Below are 21,757 nucleotides of genomic sequence, written 5' to 3'. Positions count from 1 at the left end.
AAAGATAAAACTGCTATACAAAACTTTAAAACTATTTTTTCTCTGATAAATAAGTCCTTTAAAATTGTCTCTAATTAGATGTGAAAATTATGGTCTTTCAAGATCGGATTTTTTCTTACTCATGGTAAATGAGATGGTTATCATCATGTGTGTTTTTATTTCCCATGTTTTCAGAGGAAAGAAAAGGTGATTAAAACCTACATAGGAGGTAGTTGTCACTCTATCCAGGGTTAACATTATCAGTGGGTTAACATTTTCAGTATGGGTTGATTAATGTATTTTAAAAATTGAAACGCAGGTAACAACAGCCTGTCAAAGAATACATGACTGGCCCCAGATTACAATAGCAAACCACGCTCCTTGCCTGGAAGGAGGAAAATTTAAAGGAAAAATCATAGGGACAGGCTAAACCAATTAAAATGGATTATTATTTTGTATTCTTGAATATATTATCACATATTCAGTAGCATCATCTTCTTAGAATAAACATGGGGCTCAGGGAAGAAACATGGACCGTGAACGGATGATAAGAAAAAGCTTGAGAATATAAGCAAACTACTTTTTGGTTTCCAAAACAATATATGCTTGAAACAGCTCCTGAGCACTGTTCCTTCATACAGGCATCTGTCTTAGATCTCCCTGGTCTGGAGTCACATAGCCAGCAAAAGTTGGCTTTGTGATGAGCCTGATCATCAGGTGACTGAACTGGCATTGGCCTGACTGTATTTCTAGCTCTTGCTGAAAAAATTGGAAAATAAAAGGATTGAAAAAAATCATATTGAAATTCATTTTCTTGAAGAAGCTGAAGTCTAATCTAAATGCTGATACTGATTCTTAAATTAGAAGATGTTCCTGAGAGCTGGGTTTTAAAACTGTGCTAGATTGAAAACAGGTATGTCTCCCTACTCTCCCCACCTTTGTTTTCTTCTTTTAGTAAGTTACTTGATACCACTACAGTGCACCTCTGTTAAAATGGTTTAATCCTTCCAGTTTATATCTGTGCAAGAATTATGATGCTTAAGTTCAAATTAGGTTAAAATAGGAGTTACCCTTCTTCCTCATGGTTTCCAATATCTATATAACACACTTACCAATTTATGTTTAAATGCATAGGAAAGCTTCAGAGCGAAAGCATTTTATTTCCATCTTGTACAAAACACTTTTCCATAATTTTTTAAAACTAAATTAGATAGTTTAGGGAACACTGAAGAAGTTGTCTTCCTAGTGACAGTCTTGAATTAGACCAAGCATCCTGTTAGCAGTCACAGCCTACAAATTGTTTCTGAAAGAGATTGTTTTTTCCTTCCTGCCTTTTATATTAATACAGTAGGGAATCTCACATGCTTAAGCCTTTTTATCAGTGGTTGACATTTCTCAGTTTTGACACTGGAGATGTAAAAATATTTACTAAAGGGTGTGTGTAATTTTGTTCCCAAATGAGCTATAGAAAGGACTTCCTTTACACTTAAATATTGGCTTAAATATAATTATCTGCTGAGAGCTTTTCTGAGCTGAGCTTTACTTTATTTTTTTTATTTATTGTGTAAGATGACATGATGTCATCATGGCAGTAGTTTGAAGGGAGTGAAGGAGGCAGCTTACCCTGTAGTGTAGGAGTAGCAGGTAGGATGGTTTGTGCCTGCCTTGGGCAAGAAGGGCATAAATTGGTGGAGAAGCAGTGGAAAGGGAAAGGGATGTGCTGCTGTTTCCAGCAGGTCCCTGCTCTGAGGCACAGAGCAGCCGTGTATGAAGCTTGCACTGCAGTGGCCTTGGACAGAAAAGCTCAGTCTGTGGTTTGCCAGTCTTTTGTTTCCTGTGGCTGAGACTGCTGGCACAGAAGCATTGCCTTTTACACTTCAGCTGCCTTTCTGAAAAAAAAGTGTAAGAAGGGAGCAGGAGCAGCAACAATTCTGTGTTGTCTGCTCTTGGTGGTGTATTTCTGTAAAGTACTTGTTCCCAGCATAAAGTGGGCATTCAAGTTTTTATAATGGCTGTAGGTGAACAGAACTTTGTATTTCTGAGCAAATACACTCAGTCTCATCCCTTGATGAGAATCTGTTTTACTACTGGAGGAGTAGTAAATTTGATATTCCAGGAGGAGCAAAAAGAGAGATCAGGAGAATCTTTGCAGAGTTCCCGTGTAACGCTGGTTGGCAGGACTGAGATGGGTCCCAGTGTGGCTGTCTGATAACATTTCTTAATTAAGTGCAGAGATCAGATCTAGAACAGAATAATCCTGAAACAACTTTTTAGTTCAGGTTTTCCCTGTTGTTGCTGTTCACGGCAGCACAAATCCATTGGTTCAGTCAGGAGCAGTTCAGCTATCAGCAGTGTGTTCCTAGTAAATGGTGCTGCAAAGAACCTCTGAAGCCAGTTTAACTGGCTGGTGGGCTCCAGTTGGTCTGTGGTGCTGCAAATGTCACCAAAGAACCCATTATCTAGAAGGCCCTATCTAGGTTTTCCCTGTATGGGGAAAAGGCATCACATGGTTGCAGTCTCTTTGTGCCTCTTCTCCTCAGTTCATATGCTAATATTTCAATTAAAAGCCCTCAAAGGCTTAGAGAGCTGCATTTACAGTAAAGCTGGAATTGCAAGTTTCTTTCTGTAAAACCAAGATACACAAGATTTCTATTGACTTTTATTACAGCATTTGATCTTGAAGTTAGAACTCATTTTTCTTAATGCTGATACAAGTTTTATTGGTGCTATCCCCAGCTGGCAGAGTTCTGTTGAAGTTTGTAGCATTTGCTGATGACTATAATAATAGTTGCATTCAAAATCTGCATCTTAAAAATAGGGTTTTTTTTAAATTAGGATGATGGCCTGTTCTTAGCTCAAAAATTTCTGTCATTTCTGAAAACAGTTTTAGAAGGTTTTGTCATTTTGAGTAAAAAAACCCTCTTACTCTTGGACACACTTGAAAAATGTCAAATACCATTTTATGCAGAGAAAGAAAATGACTGCATTTCTGTGATTTGTACTTCAGGAGTTTGATTCTTAAATGCTTGCTTCTACAAATGAATCTGCAGTCCAGTGGAGACCCAGACTTCAAATTAAGATAGGTAGGAAAAGGGATTGTGATGGTTGTGAGGAGGTACAGATGCATGGATAGATTCAAAGGGGTGTTGTGTTTTTGGTCGTTGAGATGGCTGAATGAGGAGGGTGTAAAGAACTATGCACTTACTGTGCCACAGAAAATACCATGTTCAGAGGGAGTCGTGCAAAGAGGACAATATTTAGAAAGAACTGAAATGTTAAGAGCGTCCATGTGAAAAATCAAGTCCAACCTATAGTATTTTCTGTGACACTTAAGTCTCCTGTTTAGGATGTGTCTACCTGCAGGTTTTTGTGCTTATCCACAATGTTTCTTTTTTGTTTTGAGACGTGTGCCACTTGTATTACAGAGTGCTTACTCTGCTTATAATTAGGAACAAATAGGTATATGTAGTTAATTAACAAGGAACAAAGATTTTAACTGTTGTTCCACTGTAAAACATGATGGCTTTTTGACAGCTATGTTAGTCATACATTGGAACCTGTATTTTAGCTGTATTTTAGCAGCATACCATTAGCATTCTTTGATTGAGGCAAATCTTCAAACACTCCTTTCCTGGGATCGGTGCTACAGCTTGGTGATCAAGAGTTGGCCTTTACTGCTGCAATCTGACAATTGTTTCAAGGCTTTGATGCAAAAAAAAATGTGATCCCTTCACCCCCTTCTTTTCCCCCCATTGCCTTCTCTCTAGTGTTTGTGAAAGTGTTTGTGCAGCTGTGTAGAGAATCAGATTGGGGAACTGATCCAGGTTAAAGCAGATACATTGTTGTCTGCTTAATTTTAATCTACATCTGTTCTCTGATCCAACTGACTGCGTATCTGCTGAATATTTTGCCAACAGAGGGCTAAGGTGAAATACAGTGTGGAAATGGCAATCAGGGACTGGATATGGGAGTGGGTAATATATTTACCCATTCCCCAAGGTGGAGAAAGATTCTTTCATGGGAAAAGTGGGTAAATTTGAACTTGGTTTTAAATGAATAGTTGGGATCCAGTCCTTAGCTGTGGTTGCAGGTGGTTTTGCTGTGGACATTGGGTGTTCTGAGGTGTTGCAGCTTTTTTCTCTTTGCTGGTTGCTGCTTCATAGTAGAGCTTCTTTGTATTCTGTCAGACAGTTTAAGTGGTCTTTTTCTAGAAAAATTTCATTTTGAAGTTACTTGAATGAAGATATGGAAAAGGTCCCACCATCATTTTGGGATTCACTTAGCAATCAGCTTCTGAAGGGGAGTAGAAGTTGTAATACTTTGAACCTCTGCAAACAGTTTGATAACAATAATGAAATTTATACCACAATGATCTAGGGGATAGAACCTCATACAGTGAAGTAGCTTTAGTAGTTAAAAAAATACCTCCAAAACAAACAGTATTTTTTCAGTCCAAATTATCTGCTTCTACACTGTCAATTCCAGCCTCTGTGTGTGTGTGTGTGTGTGTGTGTGTGTGTGCACATCCTTGAGCTTAGGCCTGAGTTTTTTAAATTATCAGAAGATTTTTGGGGCAGTTCACTGAAGGTTTATGTTAAAAGCTACCCTAACAAAGTACCAAATACAGTCTCAGACTGATGAAGAGGGCTGGGAGGGGAGGTTTGTTACCCCTGTTTTATATGAGTTCCTATAAACTGTATGAGTAAAACTCTTGTAGCATTTTAATAATATGCTATAACAGTGAGTGTACTTCTCTGTAGAATTCCTGGCTGGGATTGCATGAAGTCTTGCATGTCAGTGAGGAAAGAATCTGCTTAAGAAAAGCACTGTGCTTTCTGTCTAAACTTTTGAAAGCAAGCCCTTCATGTTGTTGTGACATTTTCCACTTATAAAGTGTAATATTTTGGTAATTAACATTTTTATAGATGAAAAATCTGTATGTTTATATACCTGTCTGCTCACACAAACTGAAGAAGAGGCCATCTTTTATGACTCACAAAATAGTGTGAACTCTGTTTGAACAAGTGTAGTTAGCTAAATCCTGTGTCTCCTAGATGTTAAATTCTGTAAATTCTGTAAATTCTTTTGTAAATGAAAAAATGTCATCTAAAGATATGATGGGGAATTCCTTTCTAACATTCACATCTCTCATGTATTTTCTTGGAGAGCCTTTTGGTGGTATAAAGTATCATTTTACGCTGTTAATGAGACAAAAAGCCTATTCTTTGGCATGTATTTGCATAAATTACCCTGAATTATTAGAGGAAACATAGGAAGAAAACATTGGGGTTCCAGTTTTCAGATTGTCAAAGCAACTTAGATGAAAATTTGGGCCAGCAAATAAGAGGTTATTACTTAATTTTTGAATTGAGTCTGCTAGCCAGTTTAAAAAAAAAGGGATATAATCAGAGATTTTAACTGTGTGAGGAATTTTTATATATTCCTGCAGGGATACATACACACATGGTCAATCCTTTATTCTCAAGGAATTTATATAATATATTTATTACATTTCTGAGTAAATGTTGCACTCTTCAGGTGTCATAGCATGTCAAATATAATGGTGGGGGGTGTAATTAGAGATCTTCCATTAAATGAAGAAGATGAGGTGTTTCTGTATTGAGTTACATGCATTTCAGAGAAGCCCAGTAGCCAATAACAAATAACCTGTTAAAACAGGCATGGCCCACTGGTAGGCACAGGTCACACCTGCACTAAGGATGTTTTGATTCCCAGCAGGACAGAAGTAGACTGTCCATTGTGGACTGTGCTGAGAAATGAGACAGTGATCTAAAATTTGAGTAGAGAAAGCTTAATCTCTTACCTCCCACATCTATCTTCCCTTGGGGCTCTCTCAGCCACCTCATTGCTCTGTTCTCTCTGTGTTGGCTGCCTGCTGCTGGGCTCAGCTTTGTAGGCTGGAAACAGGTACAGGGCCACCACCGTGGGGATTTGGGGTCTGACACAAGAGTGGGGTGTGCTGGGCTGAGAGTACACTCAGGAATAAAAAGGGTTTGGCTGCAGGAGGAAATGGACAGATGCCTTTGAGCGTACTGCTGTCCATTCACAGCTTCAGGTTTCCTGGTGTGCTAGGATGGAAATGTAACATTTGCTTAACTTTGACTTCATCAGTGGGGCTGTAGCTTGTTATAGAGAAAAACAGTGATGCCCTCCAGCTTCCCTTGTGCTCTTCTCCCCAGGTTTTGGTTGCTGTTGTGACAGGTGTATTTCATGACTACTTTTCACGAATGTTAGAGTCAAAGAGCTGAAAATAATCATGTGTTACAGGAGATGGGCAAGAAATATTGCTGGGAGAAGGGTATCAGTTTAATTTGCTTTAGGTGTCCATGACCTGGAAAGCAGCAACTTTCTGCAAGGGGGGAAACACATGAGCTGTATACTCAGGTAATGCCCTTGCCATGTATTGTTTCAGGGAGGTACGTCCATTTGGCCTGCAGGCACGTATCTTAGAGATTTGGCATCTAATTTCAAGGCATCAAGTACTTGTAATCAAGTGTTTGATATTTGATAGCATTATGCTGTTTAGTGAATTGTTTGCTCTGTGCATGCTGAGTTGGTTTTGACTGTTAAACACACTTTATGAAAACTCTGAATCACTTTAATGTTAAAGAAATTCATATTTGCATTTCATATCTGTATTTTTAAGCTTTTGTTAAATCAATCTATAGGAAGTCTGAGTATTTCAAATACACCTATTTCTTTGTAGCTGACCTGTGATGATGTTAACATCAGCCTCCTCTCAATGTCTCTCTCCTTGCCTGCAGGTGAAGGTATTGCACAATCAGCTTGTTCTGTTCCACAATGCCATTGCGGCATACTTTGCTGGCAATCAAAAGCAGCTTGAACAGACACTTAAACAGTTCCACATCAAATTGAAAACTCCTGGAGCAGATGCCCCCTCCTGGCTTGAAGAACAGTAATCAGATCATAGAAGAGGATCCAATGTTAACCTAAAATTCTTTAAATCTGAGAATAATTAAGGGTTGGGGTTGAAGGACTGTTGTAGTGATTCTTGAATGGACAGCTTTAAATTTTTCCCCTTTTATAATACTGTAAAACTGAATTTGATAGGAAAGTGGGTGACTTTAAGGTAACCAAACATAATTTCTGTAATTTCAAATATAGAGCACTCCTTTTGTATGTAAAGGTTGTCAGATATTTCTGTAATTGGGATAGGGGAGGGAAGGAGGGAGGGGAAACAAAACTATTATAGATTTGCACTGACAAATGATGCTTGTGATTTCTGATATTTTGGTGGCTAGTCAAAATATTTGCAAATGGAGGTTTACATGATTTGTACCAACATCTGGTATTTTATAGATGAGTATAGAAAACATCTTTAGTAATTTTCATATGACTTTTAAAAAAATGAGAAAGTTAAAAGACTATTTTGCAGATGAATACTATAAGGCCTATATGTGATATCTGCATATAAGGCAACAGTAGCAGATGGCTCATTGACAAGTGGAATTGCAGCAAATGCCTTTTTTACAAATGTACCTTTCCATCAAAGGGTTAAAAAAACCCCAAAAAACACTAAAGCAAGAATCACTGTCAGTCTGAGGCTTCTGAGCACACGTTTTTGCTTTGCACCAAGTGGTTTGCTGAGTGAGGCCAACCATTAAATGTACTAATTTCATTTAAAATGTTTCTTTCTCTATGAAACAAATACCGTACTAGCCTTAAATCACAGGTATGTGCCTTTTTATAAGATAATATTTTCCACCAGTGTACATAACCTAAGAACCCATTCATGTAATAGTTTGTCAGTTCCCAACAAGGGGAAGATGACTGTGTAAATGCTGTGTCATTGTACACTTAGAGCAAGTTAAAGCTTTAGTTAAATTTCATGGGCAGGTATGATTTTGAGAGGAAATCGGGACAGTGTGTTTTTTCTGTTTAATTGAAAAGCATACTTTGGTAATGGGAGTAAAATGGAGGACACATTTTTAATTTCTTCATCATTTCTGTAGTCCTTAAATGTAAAATTATATGTCAATTTTATCATAGACATTATAAATTCAATATATTGGAGTCCTCATTTGCACATGTTATGTTGCTTTATGTTATGTTAAGTAAAATGAAATATTTCAAATATGTTATTTACAATGGTGTGGATTGTATGATTTATGTACTGTATGTTCAAACGCCTTTCAGCTGACATTCTAAAGTTTTCAGTGTTTAACACAACTGTAATGTAACTGTAAATCAAACTTTTTAATCATTCCTCATTAAATTCTTGGCCTGACAGAGCCTTCTTTATGTTTTTGTTCTGTCAGAGTCTCTTGTAATAGCTCAATTACGTTCCCTAGAATGTATATCCTCTGTGAATTTTGTATTCATATTAAACATGTTTGCAGTCAAACTTTCTTGAGTTGTGATGTTAAAAGTAGAAGGGAGCTTCTGCAGTGAAGGCTTAGTCCTACTTTTGTGAGTTGTCACCCCTGCCCAAGAACATCTCATAAAGCAGCGCTAGGGTAGTGATGCTGTTTTAAATGTGGGCAAGTTCAACTGGAAAGTAAATCCATAGTGAAACAAATCTTTTAATATATGTGGGTTTTGACTTGAACTTCTAAAGGAAATTAAATTTTATTTACAATTCTTATGAAGCCATTGATTCCACTGAATCTTGGCACACATGTGGTATGATGGTGCAAGGTAAGCGAGCTGAGTGATTGTAGGCTTGAACTGGGAAATGCATTATTGCAGGGGTGAAGAATGCAAGCCCACTGGCCATAACTGAAGTATTGGGCTTTCAGAACACTGCAGGAAAAGGGTACATGAGGAACACGTGCTCTTGGTTTCTCCCTGAGATTCATGTGTCCCCTGCCTGGGATTGCTGCTGATCAGAAGGAACTCGTCTGTCAGAAATGGTAAGAGTGAACTTGATTCTGCAGTTGCCTTAAGAAAGACTGACCAATGTGGCATTGTGTAATCCTCAAACTTTTGCAATGGCTTGAAACTGCTGGAGTCTCTTCACCTGGAAGAAAAGGTGGGACCAAAGAGATTACTTGCTAAAACCTGTCTGTATTGTTTAATACTGGGGAAAGGAAGAATTAGTCCATTTTGCTCAGCAAAGCAATTGTTCTAATGGGAAGCCTCAGTGAGGAGAGTTCTCTGTTCAATAAGTTATTAAACTGATAGTAGCCTGCTGTAGTACTGTAGCTTTCTTTGTTCACTGCTCAAATACATGTGCTTATGAAATTATTCAAGCTCATATCTTATATTTAAAATTAACTTTTTAGAGCTAACCAGATTTAGAAACTTGTATCAAGAGATTGTAAGAGAAAAGACACTTCAGCATTTCCAATGGGAAGTGGTTATGGTTGTGAGGCTTTCTGATCCTCATAAAAAAGCATTATAAATATTTTAAGGTTGTAATGTGGCCTTTATCTAGGTGGACAGTTGTCAGGATGGGATGTTTTTGTTGTTTGTAGAGGAGGCCATACCCACCTTGTAGAGACTTGTCTGTGACAGATTTCATCTCTGTTAAATTGTTACAATAATGCTTACAGTGTTGCATGAGGTTTCTTAGGATGAAGAACTCAAAGCAATTAGTGACATTTTCAGATATGCTGTTGTAGCTGCTGTACCAGACATGGTGAGCTGATTTGATTCTCAGTGACCGTACTATAAGTTATCTGTACTCCTGGCTTGTTTGAAACTTGTTGCTCATGTTATTTTGTTAATCTGAATTCTACCAGCAGCTTTTGTGCTCTAAAAATGCTCTTTGGCCTACTTCATGCTTTTACAAGCCTCATACAAAGAACATTTCTGGTTACAAAATGTCTCTGTATTTTTATTTGGAGAGAGATCTACACAGGCAAGAGTATACTAATACATCATTAACATCATAACATCATTAAAGTAACAGCCTTTTTTTTCGATCTTCAGTCAGCTGGTTTTCCCAGAAACCTTATCTCTAGTCTGTCTGTCCTTTCAAAAATGATCAAAGTAATGTAAAAAGAAAGCTAAATGTTTCCCTCAACTCTGTTTTGAACTGAATGGGGGGCATATTCACTTTTTATGCTTTGCTTATCTGCTCTTGTTCCTTGTTGTGGTGTTACAAAAAGTGAAAGCTATTGTAATTATGTAGCATTCCTCATCTGCAATTGCCTTCAGGTTTGGGTTTTTTTTAGTCTGGTTATCTTTTCCATGTTGCATGCTTGGTGTAAGGGTTGTACTAGTCACAAATTTTTTTATATTAGTTGTGAATGTTACCATATTTTATGGTAGCTCCCACCCTAAAATTAACCAAACTACTTGTTGCTAAGCTGTGTCAAGATGAAAGGGTTTTTTTATTAGAAGATCTTTATTAGACAGAGGATTTGACTGCTTGGTTTATATTTCTCTTGCTTCTTACTGTTTGTTGCTCTTTGACATCTTTGCGTTCTTTCTGGTTGCTCTGGTGTTAAAGGCAGGGATACACAGAAAACAGAGTTCTCTGTCTGTGACAGCTCTTGTTCACCTCTACACGTGTTTTACCAACATCCCTCCTCTGCATTTCCATGAGTCTTGTGTGGAAACCAAATGGCCAGGGACAAGGAGGGTGTTCACATGTTTTTGTCATCGCGGTAATAGATTGAAGGGAGTGAAGGAGGCAGCTTACCCTGTAGTGTAGGAGTAGCAGGTAGGATGGTTTGTGCCTGCCTTGGGCAAGAAGGGCATAAATTGGTGGAGAAGCAGTGGAAAGGGAAAGGGATGTGCTGCTGTTTCCAGCAGGTCCCTGCTCTGAGGCACAGAGCAGCCGTGTATGAAGCTTGCACTGCAGTGGCCTTGGACAGAAAAGCTCAGTCTGTGGTTTGCCAGTCTTTTGTTTCCTGTGGCTGAGACTGCTGGCACAGAAGCATTGCCTTTTACACTTCAGCTGCCTTTCTGAAAAAAAAGTGTAAGAAGGGAGCAGGAGCAGCAACAATTCTGTGTTGTCTGCTCTTGGTGGTGTATTTCTGTAAAGTACTTGTTCCCAGCATAAAGTGGGCATTCAAGTTTTTATAATGGCTGTAGGTGAACAGAACTTTGTATTTCTGAGCAAATACACTCAGTCTCATCCCTTGATGAGAATCTGTTTTACTACTGGAGGAGTAGTAAATTTGATATTCCAGGAGGAGCAAAAAGAGAGATCAGGAGAATCTTTGCAGAGTTCCCGTGTAACGCTGGTTGGCAGGACTGAGATGGGTCCCAGTGTGGCTGTCTGATAACATTTCTTAATTAAGTGCAGAGATCAGATCTAGAACAGAATAATCCTGAAACAACTTTTTAGTTCAGGTTTTCCCTGTTGTTGCTGTTCACGGCAGCACAAATCCATTGGTTCAGTCAGGAGCAGTTCAGCTATCAGCAGTGTGTTCCTATTACTTAATGAATAGTGTGTCTTACTGTGCTAATTAAATAATTATACATCTTGCTGCCTTTTAAAAAATACTAAGGGCTGTAAATTCAAGCACTTAAGTGATAAATAATGTTAAAAACTAGTGTTGCCTGTTCAGTTTTGATTTGCCTTTCTTACATATGCATCATGCTAGTTTTATGTGATGGTGGTAATTAATTGCAGATTTTGTTTTGAGAGCTTAACTAACAGAGTACTTAATTTTGAGCCCAAATATAACTTGGTTATTGTGACAGGAGTGTCACAATTAAATTTTTCTCCTCCTTTTATCCAAACTCTTTAAAATTGAGGGATTGTAATGACGATGACACCTTTTTTCAGGTGGTGTAAATTGCTTTTATTTCCATTAGATGTGTTCAGTCATTAGATTTGTGTTCAGCCTAAAGAATTAGATGCTCCGTGCTCTGAAGAAAAGCAGAGTTTACAAAAGACAAGGTGTTTTTTTACTTCTCATAAGAAAAAAAAAAAGCTTTAAAAAAAGTATTAATCCTGAAACTGTCTTGAGCATTTCATTAATTGGACATCTTAAAAAATTAACAGTATGATTTGGTTTTCTAGTATACCAACTCATCTAAATGCTATCTGTTCTAGGGAGGTGCATTTGTTGTTTATTATAGGCGGGGCTGCTTGATCTGCCTATTATTAAAGTTGCCTAATACTTCCTACTGTAAAGACCAGTTTTCAGTTGTTTATAACTCAGAGTCATTTTAGCCGTGTGGGCAAAATATTTGCCTGTTGAGTGTTACATATTTAGGTGAAAAAAATCTAAAGCTAAAAATTTAAAATGAATTTGCTAACACGTTTTGGAAAAGTTCAGGGAGAACAAACGCACAGGGTGAGGAAAAGTGAAGAGTTTAACTTCACATCCGGACTGGCTCCCAGGTCCTCTGCTGTCCTGTTTGGGTTTTGACTTTTCACATACAATGCCATTATGCAAGTCTCTTGTTTGGCTTGCTCTTTCCGTCTTTTCCAGAGCACATTTGTGCTCATGACTGGCAGCAATGAAAACAAGTGCCTTTGGCTCCGGCAGCAGCGGTTACAGTCCGGGCGCAAAGCGCTTCCTCGGGATGACCTCAGGGCCGCCCTGACACTCTCGAGGAATGTCCACGCTGGCTCCGAGCTGAGCGTGTCCTCTCCAGCTGTGCTAACCCTGCCAAGCAGAGATGTGTGCTCTGAAGGGAATTGCCTTTTACTGCACTTCAACTCTTTCCATTCAGTGAATTTTCAGCTTAAATGACTGGGTTCTGGCATTACATTCCTTAAATTTTCCTTTTGTTCTAATATTACTTTTTAAAATTGAGGTGACTAAAGCAGGCTGTCCTGCCAGACCAGTAGGTCAGACAGATTTCTGGCTGCAGAACTGTGAGCAGGAATGGTGTAACCCCTGCAACCATGGGCCTGAGCCAGAGGAGGCCACCTGGTTCCCCACTCTTCCTCTGGTTCCTGCCTCCCAACACCTGAGCCGACTGAATAGCACAGGTGAGGCACTACACAGGTAAGATAAGATTTTGTCCTGCTGCTCTTGCTTTCCCACCCCTGGTTGTATCAAGGTGTTTTCTCTTGCCTGTGCTCAGCTCAGAAGCTTTGGTGGCTTATTAAGCAGGACTAGAAGTGAGGTTTCTTCTTCCTCCCTCCCTCCTTTCTCAGGAAAGGAAGAGTTCCTGTTTCCATCTTTGGAATTTGCCTTCTGTATAAAGTAGTGTTGGGGTGTGTGGCTGACTATTAATTGACTTGAGTGAGGTTCTTCACCTTTACTCCTCCTGGGAAAATATTTTTATTTTAGACATAGGATTCAATCTCTCGATAGAATATTTTAGAACCGTTTGTATTTGTTTGCTGTCTTATCAGTCGATGGTACTTTGGCTTTCGGGCATCCACAACTCACATGCGCTGCTGCCTGGAGCGCTGTAACCCAGGGCTGTGATCACATCTTAAATTCGTCTGCACTTCTCTCCCACCGTCCGCTTTGGAGTCACAAGGGACTCGTCTTGCCTCTTCCCCCGAGCTTGCAGGGCTGAGCCGGCGGGGAGCGCCGGGGTGAGGGATGCGGGACGGACCGAGGGATGCGCTTGCTCGGGAGCGTGGGCAGAGAGCGAAAGGCTTCAGCAGTGGAGAGGAGCCCGTTCCTTCCAGCGGGGCCGCTGCCGGTAGCCCCGCTGTCCTGCTCCCATAGAAATAGTTGCTGTGAGCGCGGTGACAGCGTGCGGGCAGGGATGGCTGGATGTGTCGATAGAGCAGCTCAGCCGGAGCTGGCTTAGACCCAGCGCCCCCGGAGGCGCCACTGCGCATCTCCGTTCGCCGCGGCGGCGGCACCGGCGCTGGGCCGCGGGTCGCTCTCCTCCCGCACGGGCTTTGCGGTGGCACGGGCCGGGCAGGGGGATCGAGGCCCCGCTGCCCCGGGGCCGGGCCGCTCCCGGGGCCGCCGCCGCCACCGTCACCTGCCGCGGCCCCGCCCGGGCGCGCCTGCGCTGCCCCGCCCCGCGCTCCGGCGGCGCGGCCGGCCCGGGCGCGATGGGAGGAAGCGGCGGCGGCGGCGGCGGCACCGGACCGGGCTGCGCCGCGTGCTCCCGCGGGCACCGAGGTGAGCGGGGCGCGGGGACCCCCGGGCCGGGCCGGGCTCCGCGGTGCCGGGGGGCGCAGCCGGGCCGGGCAGTGCGGGGGTGTCGCCGCCCTCCTGCGCGGGTCCTTCGCCGCCTTCCCGGGGCGTAGGAGGGGGAGCGCTCCCGAGGAGAAGACGGACTCCCTTTCCCGCGGGACCCCGGGCCCGGCCCCCCCTGGCACGGCGGGAGAGCTGCTGCCGCCGCTCCGCTCGCACGGCGCTGTCCCGGGCGCTGTCCCGGCTTTCTCCGGCGGGCCGAGCGCTGCCCCCGCCGCGTCCTGCGGGGACAGCGGGGTCGGGGCGCTCCCACCGGGTCAGGGCGCGGTGTTACCCCGGGCGGCGGGGTCCGGCGGAGCCGGGGGGCAGCGGGCGCGGTGTTACCCCGGGTGCAGCCGAGCCGCCAGCGCCCTCCGCGGTGCCCCGTGGCCTACGGGGTCGGTGGAAAGGAATTAGGGAGTAAGGATCTGTCGCTGCCCCTCGGGTGGTCCCGGCGGCAGGGCCCCCACGGGCACCGCAGCCTGGCCCCTGGTCCGGGCGGAGAGCGCAGCGCTGCGGCTGGGGCTCCTCCCGAGAGAGCCCTGTCCCTGCGGCACCTGGGGGCCGAACAGAAATAGCCGGGGTCGAGCCCCCCGGGCCAGCCCCGCCAGGGCCCGGCAGGGACGCGGTGCCGCACAGCGCTTCTGTGGGATGCACTGAGCCGGCAAGTGCGGAGTCGCTGAATAGCGTGAGATGCGTGTTCCTTGTAATCCGCAGATTTTGGCAGGATCAGGGGATGGTTATTGGCGTTTGCAGCTCCTCTGTCTGCAGTCAGCAACTAGTTGCTCCCTTTGCCTTTTGTAGGGTTGTTCTTGAGACACAGACACCCAAATGCTGTGGTTAGGCTCGGCGTTGTTCTCATGAGAACTTGGAGGGCGCCTGATACAGAACCGTGGGCAGGGGAGAGCATAAAGTGTGAGTTAAAGGGAGTCAGTCATATCTTGCAGTATGAATTATGAAATGCCCTTCAGTGCGTCGTGCATCTCACCTGTTAATTTGTGTATGCAAACACAATCTGTGTCTGTCTTAGTGGCAACTGCCTTTTTTGCAAGAAACAAATTACTTTAGAGTGCTCCTCTTACCTGCGGAGAAAGTTGTCCCCACCCTCTAACTTCTAAATTACATTCCCAAGTTAGATTAGCTTGGCTAAAACAATGAATGAGACAAGGAAATAAAATATTTCTTTTATGCCAAATATGGACACAATTAAAACGTGCAGTAAAGATGTTACTTTAGAGCTTTGGTGCTTCTCCGGCTGTTTTGGATAACAGACATGCAACAATGAGGTCTAATTGCAACGTCTTAAACGTTTGTTCTTTGGTTCATTTTTTTTCCCCTTTAATCCTTTGAAAAGTGTGGAGAGGCTCCTTAGGAGTTAAAATTTTGCTTGGCTTCTATTACGCATCCTAGTCCCGGCGTGTCTTGGTGATCTGTAGCTCACAGTTGGAACGGCTGCCTTGTTCCCCACCTCCTCTTGCTGTACTTCCTGCTCAGAGGCACCTGCTGATAGCAGCGAGCAGCCCAGAACCTGTCCTGGCTGCCAGCTCCTCTCCTCTCCCACCCACGGTGGCGGTGGGAGCCTCCGCTGGGAAGAGCTTTGAGCCGCTCCTCCGGAGAGGCAGCATGAGAAGGGAATTTTGACCAGTCTCCTGGTGTCTGGTAACTCGAGACTGCCATCCTCTCACAAGCAGGTGACCTCTGTCACCTGGATCGTGCTTATCTGTCAGAAAACAAAGCTGAATGCCAGCCTTTATGCTGTGCCTTTCCTTTTGTGCCTTCCTTCCAAATGCCGATTCCTCCCCTTTCCTGGTTCTGGGTGTTACCTCATCTAAAGCAGTACGGGGCTCGTTGGATTGAAAACAGTTTTTCCTGTTCTATCTATCTTTACATCTAGGTTGGGATGTTTTCTTCCCCGTGCCTTCTCCACTCCTTTCACTAGGAGTGTCCCTTGTCTAGCGCAGGAGCGCTCAGGTCTGAGATCAGTCGTTTTCCACTCCTGTGTGTTAGTGCTGCGACTCTGATGATTCATCTCCTACAACCCTGTTCCATTAGGATTTGATCCTGTTTTTCCTAAAGCAGATGGATTTATTGAAAGTCTCAAAATGAGGTTCTTGACTGTTGCCTGGGGCGTGGTCGGTCAGTCTGTCTGTGTCTTTTTTTAAACTTTTTTTGGTGAATGTGTGGGAACCCGAGTTAGAAAATACTAATGTTGAATACTGCTTTATATGATGGTGGAAAACTAGCTAATACATTTTTCATTTTTAAATAAGTAGTAGGGAGGAAGAGTGTTTTTCCTAGTTGAGTATTTCTTTAAATTAATGCAACACTTAATTGCTTTGAGTGGTTAATCTCCTTCCACCACCTTGCACCTGCTTTTTTATGCCTCTCTGCTTCTATGATCATGAATTTGGGAGGAGAGGCGTGAACATGCAGCGCCCTGTAATAGCAGCTCAGTATTAATGCTGACTTAAATTTGAAACACTCTATCCTGATCCACTTTCTTTGTAGCTTCTCTCCTTTTTACCATGCCATTAAAATATTTTCCATCATGCCTGTGATTTAAACCTCATACAGGCTTTTTATATATGTTTTCTGTTCTTGTAAACGTGCGGATAACGTAAGGTATGAGATCGGAAAATCTGAAGCAGGAGAGAGGAGGTCATTGCTACCTGAGCAAAGTTTTGAGAAGAAAAGGTACAGTGGATGATTTTGTGTTGTTTTCCATTGATTTCAGTGAAGCTCTGAGTGGCTGAGTCCTTGCGGACCAAGAGAGAATTTACCCTAAGGCTTTTTTCTGTGACTTGGGTCTGTTTGTTCATGTACGGTCTAGTGATGGATCTCTGGCAAAAATAGCGAAGTTTTTTTCATCACTATTATACAATGTCAAATTGATCTGGGTTGCTATTAGCTCCGTGTGAACCCTGCTGAGGAGGCATACCACTAAGTCAGTGCCAAATTTCTGATTTGATGTTGTTCTTGTGCCAGTGCATTACTTGAGCTTTTTCTGGTGAAGTTTCCTGAGACTGAGTTTTCCTCAGGGGCCTGTTTGTCTCCTATCTGAGTTTGCATTGTGTGCCATCTTTGAATTTTCAATTTTTTTTCTTGTAAATTCCCAAATTTTTTTTTTGGAGATAGCTTCCAAATTTTCATAAAATCATGAGATTCGTCATTGGTATGTATTTGAAACACTTTAGTTTTTCTCTGAGACTTATGAATTAAATCTGTTTCAATAGATTCGGTTTGTTAAAAGTGTGGGGTTTGTGGAACTCATGCTCTTACCTGAAGGTTTGCTGCTTATAACAGCATTTTTATTTAGAAGGTAACAGCATAAAAAAGTGCTAAAACCCACTCTGATTCCTGTTGTTTTATGAGATAATCCAGAGGTTAAAACTTGCCAAAGTATTTAAAGCTTTGCATATGTGCAGTGCTTAGGATGTGTGGGGTCCTGTTCCACCTTCCAGCTTCTCTGTCCTTTCTCTCTCTCTGTTATTCAACTGACACTGTTAACCTGGATGCTGAAGTAAATTATCAAGGACAGCTTGATCAAACTGTGGTCTGTCTTCTCTGAGGGTATTTCAGGAGATAGTGCAGCCACACCAATAATACTTTAAGTTCATGCTCAGCGAACACAGAGACTTAAGGGACTGTACACTATTGTTGCCCTTATTTACATTTATGTGAAAAATACAAAGGCAAAAAAAGTAGTACACTAGGCCAGACTGTTAAATCATCAGCAAATTTGTAGCTATTTTTATGCAGTTTGGGTTTGAACCATGTTTTAGAAGATTCAAACAGGGTCTGTTTGATGCAGTTAGTACCATAGTTAGTACTGTGTGCAGTCAGCTTTAAAAACATACCTGAAATTAGCAGTGGAATAATAGTTTTTTTAATAATTTGAGATAACTATATTCTTTTACAAAATTGCACTGAATGGAGATTAATAGGTAGTTTTGATACCCACTGTGGGTGATGTAGTGGTATTCTTGTGTTTATATATGTTCTTGAAATCTAGGCACCTGAAGCTGTTTGAAACCTTGGTGTGGATAAATGTTAAACTACTGCCCCGTGAAAGGCTTTTGATTCACTAAATTTCCCTTCTGGATTGAGAACTTGATAGGTGTTGTGCCTTTGGTGTCTTTTCAGTGTGAGGGCCAGTGTCCAGTGTGTGTGACCTGAGTGTCCCTGTTGTCCTTTGTCGCAGGTTGCGGAGATGGTGCAGTCCCCTCTTGCGCTGCCGCTGCCGGCAGATAGGCTTTGAGAGGGCGTGATCCCAGCGCCTGCCGCGCCGGCTGTTCCATGCTCCAAACCCATCCAAGGAAGTAACACTCTCCCCTTCGGGGAGGCTGTAAAATGCATGTTATGAATTGTCTCTCCCTGGTCAATGATAAAGAAAATGGGGCAATTCCAGTTGCGACGGGATTAATGAGCGAGGATACGACGACAGCGCCTCAACTTTCTCAGCCTGCAGCATCGCCGCCCCCCGCGCCATGTCCCCCCACTGGGGCTCCCCCAGCCCCTCCGCTGCCCCCAGGCATGCCACCCCCTCCGCCACCCCCTCCTCCACTGCCCGGCCCCAGCGTACCTCTGCCTCCACAGCTGCTCAATGGGCACGACAGCCACGGCAAAAAAAAACGAATGCGGAGCTTTTTCTGGAAAACTATCCCCGAGGAACAAGTCCGTGGTAAAAACAATATCTGGACAATTGCTGCACGACCACAGTATCAAATTGATACGAAGACAATTGAGGAACTTTTTGGGCAGCAGGAGGAAGCCAAACCCCAGGACTCTCGAAGACGATCTTTAAAGTCTTCATTTAAAGAGACTAAAGAGGAGGTAAGAATTAAAGTAAAACCTCTTTTTTTACATAATGCTGTAGGAGTGGATGTGAATTCTGCCTCGCCTTTTTCTCTTTCTCTGTCATGTTTCATCCTTACGGCAAATTTGTCTTGATTCAAAGGAGAGGGGAATGATGGGAAACATAAACTCTTTGTTCTTAGTGGCACATATTTGTTTTTCAAAGAGCTAACTGTGTTTTATTATTTTTACTTGCTAAGTGCTGTGATTTGATCACCTGTTAAAATAAATATGAATAAGCGGAGGGAGCTGAAAGCATCTGTATTTACTCATGTTGGATAGCCCTTGAGTTTCCAGTGTGGAACACAGTTGTATTGTCTCTTCAACTCCTGCTCTGTGTCTGTGATGCAGGCAAGATGTTGCACATGCAAACACGTACCAGGCAGGGGAGAAGAGGGTCCTGTTTGCAAGGGTTAATGCTGTGTTTGCCCTCAATATCCTAGAGACATCAGGAAGGGAAGTGCCAGTATGGCAGCAGGGATATAGAACATAATATAGTGATTAAGGGTATTTGTTATTTAATAAATTTAAAGTTTCCACTTTCATAAGCACGACTTTCCTGCTAAGAAAAACTTTACTTCATCTTCCCTACTTTTTCTGGACATGAAGATAACCTTCCAGGAAAGTGCCAAGATTGCTGCTGATTTCTGTTCTGGTGGCGAGGAGTACTCTATACTGAGTACTCTCAGGTTCAGACACTCTCCAGGGAAGTGATAAGTAGCTTTTCTAGTTCTTAAATCCTTGTTTATAGACAGCCTCTTTGTGAAGCCTGAATTGAATTGTCTCAAGTGATCTTTCTCTGAAGTAATTGGAGGGCTGAAATGCAGATTTAATCACTAGTGTGTGTCTACATACATGTTGGCTTGTAAACAAAATACAGAGGGCATTCGGTTAAGAGATGTAACAATGCATCAATTTTTAGTGAGAAAATAGGGACATGAAGTTGCTGATATCTTGCAGGATTCAGGAGATGTCAAAATAAGATCAGAAGGGACAAGATGAGAAACCAATGCACTGATAGTATGCATGTTGTGCATATTAAAATTTAAGGTTTAAGAGGGCATGTGTATCGTAGGCTCTGAAACCTGATGTTGGGAGGTAGTAATTGGGGCCATCATCAGAGGTAGTCATTAACCTGTGTGCTGTTTTCAGGCTATGTTCGTCTTTGAATCAGGAGTGTAGTGAGTGCATTTCCTGTGCTGAGAACAGACGTACAGAGCTCTGGCCTCCTGCTTTTCCTCAGAGGCTCCCCCTTTCAGGACTGCTGTGTGATAAAGATCTAGTTCTGGTAAATATTACAATAAGTTTCATAAACTGAATGTGGCCCATAGTGTGCAATAGGTAGGTCAGAGAAAACCCCAGTGAGCTCTAGAACTCATGCAGTGGTAGAGATTAAAATCAGAGGCCTGCAAAACCAGGGATTCTCCAAGATACAGTGCCTTGAAAACAAAACCCTGCCTTGCCGAAAGTTATGGTTTTCGTGCATCTGTCTGGAGCCGATGTAGTGGTGCAGTGCATTTGCCCTGCTTGATGCCTGCGCACCTGGCTCAGGGCTCCCATGGTGACTCTGCACGTGGCAGGTGGTGAGGCAGCAGGACTGGCTCTGAGTGATGCCACTTAAGTGACAAAGTGTCCACTGGCTCGCTAAGCTGTGTCAGGCATGCGGCAGCAGTGTGTCAGTGGTGAGCAATTTCTCATGTGCTAATGGACTTTGCAGTCCTATCTGCTTAGCAAGGGGGGAAGGAGATAATCCTGAGGAGCCGTGTGTCACTGGAAGTGCAGATGGGCAGCAGCTCACGTGCCTCACCTGCTCAGGCCTGGCTCGGCAGGGGCTGGGGTGGGGAGCACGGGCCTGGTTTGTGACTCCGCACATTGTCAGCTGCCATCGATCGCTTCATCGTGGATGGCTATCCTCAGCTAGCTCTGGTAAAACCTACAGAGGCTGACAGGAGCTGGGGTGTGAGCAATCTGTGTGACCTGGCGGAGAGTGTGCTGGTGTGGGGCTGAGGGAGCTCTGCTTGTGGCTGCTCCATAAACCAGCAGGGCCAGGTGGATCAGACATTTTGAGTTTCAGGTCCTCTGTTCCTTTTGTGTACGACACAGTTGATTGTAGGGCTTTGTGGTCCAGCAAAGAAAAATGTTCTTAGAATTTTCGTAGTGGAATTAGCCTAGTTGGCATCATATATCAGCAGTGAATTTTCAAGACAACTTCAAGTGCATAAACTCAACTTTTGCTTAGATCCAAATCTGAAAAAAGCAGCATGTGTCCGAAGTGCTGTACGGAAGGGCAGGGCCAGGGAGTGCTCTGTGGTCCCTATAGCCTCCCTCTTGGTGCAAGGTGTGGCTTCAGTGGAAGAGGAGAAGAGTTACTCTTCAGCCAGTGTTGAGGGCACTGCCCTACAGACTCTGGAGGAGATTTGGGGTTTCATACCTTTGCCAGAGATCGCTGTTGATTATGAAATGATGAGCAATTTTGGTAAAAGTTCTATGCATGTAGGAGCTTACAACACTGCATGTCCTTTGAATTCCTCACTCCACAGGGAATTCATATGTAACATCATCATTGTAACAGAAGTCCCTTCTGAGGCTTGAGTCAAACTCCTACAGCAAATGCTTTCCTTTTTGTAAACAAGCCCTCACCAAACCCTTAGGAGATTAATTAAAATGTTTCCTTGACCAAAGGCTTAATTTGCCCTATGGTTCCATGTAATTTGAGGCTCTGAAAAATAGGGGGTGCAAGGTTAAGTTTACACGCCAATTTACTTTCCCCATCCTTCAGTGGTGTCCCAGTGTGGCACAGCAGGCACTCGGCCAGGCTCTAGTTAGCCTGGCAGCAGAGTGGGCAGAGCAGCTTCTTGTCAGTCAGAGAAGCTGCTCTTGCTTTC

The 21,757-nt window shown here is 43.0% G+C and overlaps 2 protein-coding genes across 7 annotated transcripts in view; both read left to right on the top strand.

Moving 5' to 3' along the window:
- The window catches only part of ARFIP1 (ADP ribosylation factor interacting protein 1), a 40,760-nt gene extending 32,404 nt beyond the window's left edge, over nucleotides 1-8,356 (top strand). For all 5 annotated transcript variants that reach the window (XM_064710846.1, XM_064710843.1, XM_064710844.1 and 2 more), the window contains one exon: nucleotides 6,765-8,356. In XM_064710846.1, the coding sequence (XP_064566916.1) occupies nucleotides 6,765-6,920 (156 nt within the window). In that variant the 3' untranslated portion in view covers nucleotides 6,921-8,356. The remainder of the gene's footprint in view (nucleotides 1-6,764) is intronic.
- Nucleotides 8,357-13,866: 5,510 nt separating this feature from the next.
- Nucleotides 13,867-21,757, top strand: part of FHDC1 (FH2 domain containing 1) — a 36,657-nt gene continuing 28,766 nt past the window's right edge. The window contains exons 1-2 of one of the 2 annotated variants that reach the window (XM_064710838.1): nucleotides 13,867-13,964; nucleotides 18,220-18,851. In XM_064710838.1, coding sequence (XP_064566908.1) covers nucleotides 18,369-18,851 — 483 coding nt within the window. In that variant the 5' untranslated portion in view covers nucleotides 13,867-13,964; nucleotides 18,220-18,368. Of the gene's footprint in view, nucleotides 13,965-16,691; nucleotides 16,713-18,219; nucleotides 18,852-21,757 lie in introns of those variants that run through there. The other variant, XM_064710839.1, reaches the window with a different exon arrangement.

This window comes from Zonotrichia leucophrys, chromosome 4 (assembly GCF_028769735.1).
Source record: "Zonotrichia leucophrys gambelii isolate GWCS_2022_RI chromosome 4, RI_Zleu_2.0, whole genome shotgun sequence".
In the NCBI taxonomy this organism is placed as follows: domain Eukaryota; kingdom Metazoa; phylum Chordata; class Aves; order Passeriformes; family Passerellidae; genus Zonotrichia; species Zonotrichia leucophrys.
The sequence above is the reverse complement of the archived record's forward strand: the minus strand, read 5'-3'. Positions and strand labels throughout refer to the sequence as shown.